The following is a 4,023-nucleotide window of genomic DNA, read 5'->3' as shown; positions in this document are numbered from 1 at the left end:
CCAAGTTAAAACACAACAACACTAAATCCAAAAAAAAAGAAAAAAAAAAAAGATATCTGTTAATGATGCATTTGTCTAAAACATAAAAAGGAGAAAAATCAAATACAGAATCTAGAAATACAATATTTTGTTTCAAACGTTATGTGCATTGACAGAATTATACAACATTCTGCTTGGCTATTAAAATAAGGTTCCACCCATATCAAAGTCTTTTTTCATACATACATTTATTTTATATAAAAGGAAAAACAAAGGTTGCAATATTAACAGTTATGCACACAGTCCCGTCACTGGAAAACTACGGTATCCAACATGGCAGCTAGGCACTGAACGATGTTGGATGTCATTAAAACGTCTACGTGCTCCTCCAAGTGCCTCTTGGGATCCTGCAAGAAGGACAGAATATTAAGACAAACTCCAGCAATGAGACGGGATTTGTGATGAAGATGTTTCTTTTTTGACAACTATTTAGTTTCAACAGATTTCAGGAAACTTAAATGACAAAGTAACTCGATCTCTGCTTCCATAAAGCCTCTGCTTAACATGTCTGCACAACCCAAATCTAATCCAATGCACTTCCACTGACCTATTTAACTGAAATCAATAAACACAGACCTCAATTTTTTGTCATATAACCAAAAAAAAAAAAAAAAGACAGTTTTTGTTACCTGTTTTCCAACATTCTTGATTGCCAGCTGCTCCGGGGTCATTTTGTCCTCCTCTTCAACAGCCTGAGGTGGAAACACAACAGTGTCTTAATAATGCGGAGGAGCACACCAGGAGCATGCCATGCATGGATATTTGTAATGCTTTTTGTAGTTTTTGCTCTGCAGAAATACTGTATATCATTTTGAAGCATCACAAGACAATACAGTCAAAAAGTAGGTGTAGTTGCTCCTTCTTGTGTTGATTTTAAAAAGGCCATTTCAGCATTCTAATAATATGAATAAAATGTGCTTTCCAGAGAGCTTTATTAAGATTGTTGGACGAGGTCCAGAAGGTTCACCTTGTTGTAGTTCTTAGCCAGCTCCAGCATCTCCTTGACGATGGTCTCATTGAGTTTGCAGTGCTCGCTGTAGTCCTGCAGGGTCAGGCCCTCCATCCAGCTCTTCTTGTGCAGGTTCAACAGCATCTGGAAATCAATGAGCGTTATTTATATGTTCTATTAATAAAATCAATGAAAACTAATCTGTGACGAGGGGATTCTCAAACCTTCTGCTCCAGCTCGTTTTTCCTGTAATTGATGGTGATGGAGTAGTAGTGTCTGTTAAGACCATGAATCAGAGCCTGAAAACATGAGAAACCTAACATTAAACATATGAAGTCATAACCTGCACAACCAGCTGCTGAGAGAAAGTTCCCAAAAATGCTAATTAATATTCCACTATATATTGTGATTTGATCCTTTTTGGATCTTTGAACAGCGGCAATGGCGCTGTGTACAATGTCTTACCTGGATTGAGGGCTTGTTGAGATGACCCAGGTTGGATGTGGTCTGTCTTGGTTCATGACCCAACACCATCATGTTGGCGTTGATCAATCGGAAGGCATCAATAACAACCTGGAGGAGACAGGAGGCCACACATGAAACCAGTAAGTCATTTCTAAAATTATGTATAGTGCATCTAAAATGCAAGCTACTGAGTATCTTCTTCTGCAGCAGGTATTCATCTTCACCTTTCCTTTGACGCTCTGAATGGGATCAACCACCACCGCGACGGCTCGCTCTGACAGGGCCTCGAAGCTCTGCTGTGTGTTGATGTCCACACCAGACAACCAACAGCCAAAACCAGGGTGACTGTGGTACCACCCCACCACCATCTCTGGTCTGATGAGCAACATTTGAGAAAGACGGCACACGTGTTTAGACGGTAGCCCAAAAAAAAAGTCTTAATATTACCTAGAAGTGTTTTATGTCGACGTCAAAGTGAGGCTTTAATGAACTTTCTCATTCCTGGATTTACACTACAATGTAGGTGAACAGTGACCATGTTTTTTTCCCTAAATATTACACCTGTAGGCTTTACCTGCCGGTCTGCTTCAGCATGTCCAACATCTTGGCCTGGAACACAGGGTCCACTGCTTCAACACTCACACCCTGAGAGGTAGAAAATGTTCATTCAGTAAGAATGAGCAACACATACTTCCTTGTAAAATTGTCAAAATCAGCATATATACAAGGCATTTACTACACATCACAACAAGGATACGTTAGCTTTATTAATTATAAAGCTAAAACTAGCATAATCGTGGTATTAGGGTAAATACATACCGTTCCTGACTGGGGCATGGCAAACACATCAATCACTCGCACTGTGTAGTCATCAACAAATTCTCCCAACATCAATCCCATGACCTCCATTGGTACACCAGCGCGCCCGTGCTTCAACATCTAAAAAAGAGAGCGATAAGTCACAAACGTATTATTTGAAATACAAATAGGAATATAATCCCTATAAAATGTTTAGTGCATACAATGTTTGTTTACCTTGAGCAGGGCCAGAGAGGAGATGTAAACCTGCTCTGCTGTGTCCACGGCAGGTGCATCTGTCGGGGGGCCCTGAGGAGTCAAAGCAGAGCTCATCAGTTCAAGCCTTTCTAATACAGTAGTCACGCAGATCAATCACTACAATCCAACTATTGTTTACAACTTGAATGCATGAAATATATATAAAGGGTCATAACTTTGTATCCTTTAGTCCTGTGGTAAACTATATTAAGACTCGGGGCTTGACATGAGGTGTGTGCGGCTGCATTGGGACTCAAGCAAAGTTACCTAAAAAAAATTAAATCGTATCTAATCATTTTAGACAAATAAGCATTGATAAATGTGAGTTTAGAGGTTATGTTTGGATGTAAAGGTTGAAAATGGTTTGGTTTAGGTTAAAGATGGGTGAATCTGGGAGGGATTTTCATGTCTGCCTGTAGTTTTGCTATGAACCAGAAGAAACATTTGTTTATGTTCTTTATTTACAAACATTTCAAACTTCGTGTTACCTGGCCAAGCCCTGGCATTCCACCTCCGAGCCTCAGCAGCCGGTCCATAGCGAGATCTGATGAGCAAACACAACAAAGGCATTAACGGAGCTTTACTATTAGAGGGACACATTTCATTTATAGTCCTTTATAAAGTTCATTAAAAAAAGAAGTCGACTAACTTCAATATGTGATGTATTATGACTTAGTATATTGGGAATTACATTGTCTCTATTTTAATTGTGTTACGTTTCGTTTCTTTTCTATTGGCTCTGACGTTGTTGACTTAAATTTAGGACATTATGGGTGTAACGTTATTTGAGTAACCAAAGAAATCCAAAATAAAGTTAGCACCAACTCGCTAGTTAGCTTCAGTTAGCTCATTTACCTATAATCACGCACACACATCACAAGAAGCTAGACAACCACGCATTTATTTTAAATAAAAGTGTCGTGCTTTGAGTTTAAGTAACAAAAAACAACAGGGACATTTATAATAAAGGTGTCGTTAAAACGCTCGGTTCATTAACAGCAACATACAACATTACTAAAGGCGCTAGCTTGCTATTAGCTTTCTGTTAGCTTCCTCGCGCTTAGCCTCTGTCATCCCGCACAAGAAAAACAGCAACAAAGTCTTAACACTGATTCTACCTCACCGTGTTTTATGAAAGCTACTGACTGTGTTAAAGATGTAAGTTCACTTACCTGTTGTCAAATATTTCAGGTGTTTAGAAAAGTCTGTGTTTCTGTGATCAGTCGAGTCAGTGCGACTGGCTACAATGAATCAGCCAGAAATGTCTTTTCTTTTTCTTTTTTTAGAAAAACTGCTTCCGTCGCACAGATGACGTGTTTTGTTGTCGCCAGACTTTTTGCACCTGCATAATCCAGACACAAGGGGGCGCCACAATCAATACATTTTACACTTCTGCTGCCACTGCTGCGACTGTTACCACTGCTACCGATAATAAATATGTTCTTATTACTGCTTATACTTTTTTTAAATGTAAAGACTATATCTTATCTACAGAAAAAATATTACAAAAAGCT

The 4,023-nt window shown here is 39.0% G+C and overlaps 1 protein-coding gene across 1 annotated transcript; it reads right to left on the bottom strand.

Annotated features, from left to right (window-relative positions):
• Window positions 1–208: 208 nt before the first annotated feature.
• psmd14 (proteasome 26S subunit, non-ATPase 14) lies at window positions 209–3,780 on the bottom strand. Its single transcript, XM_068730472.1, has 11 exons — window positions 3,682–3,780; window positions 2,998–3,053; window positions 2,489–2,560; window positions 2,273–2,392; window positions 2,028–2,098; window positions 1,678–1,828; window positions 1,454–1,561; window positions 1,213–1,287; window positions 1,007–1,132; window positions 669–731; window positions 209–386 (listed from the first exon to the last, which is right to left on the bottom strand). Exons 2-11 carry the CDS (start codon window positions 3,043–3,045, stop codon window positions 288–290), a joined length of 933 nt encoding a protein of 310 aa, XP_068586573.1. The 5' UTR covers window positions 3,046–3,053; window positions 3,682–3,780; the 3' UTR covers window positions 209–287.
• Between the last annotated feature and the right edge of the window lie 243 nt (window positions 3,781–4,023).

Source organism: Cebidichthys violaceus, unplaced genomic scaffold (genome assembly GCF_023349555.1).
Source record: "Cebidichthys violaceus isolate CVI_PGR_0920_01 unplaced genomic scaffold, fCebVio1.0.p SCAF_5, whole genome shotgun sequence".
In the NCBI taxonomy this organism is placed as follows: domain Eukaryota; kingdom Metazoa; phylum Chordata; class Actinopteri; order Perciformes; family Stichaeidae; genus Cebidichthys; species Cebidichthys violaceus.
Note: the sequence above shows the minus strand (reverse complement) of the source record. Positions and strands in the feature narration are given on the sequence as shown.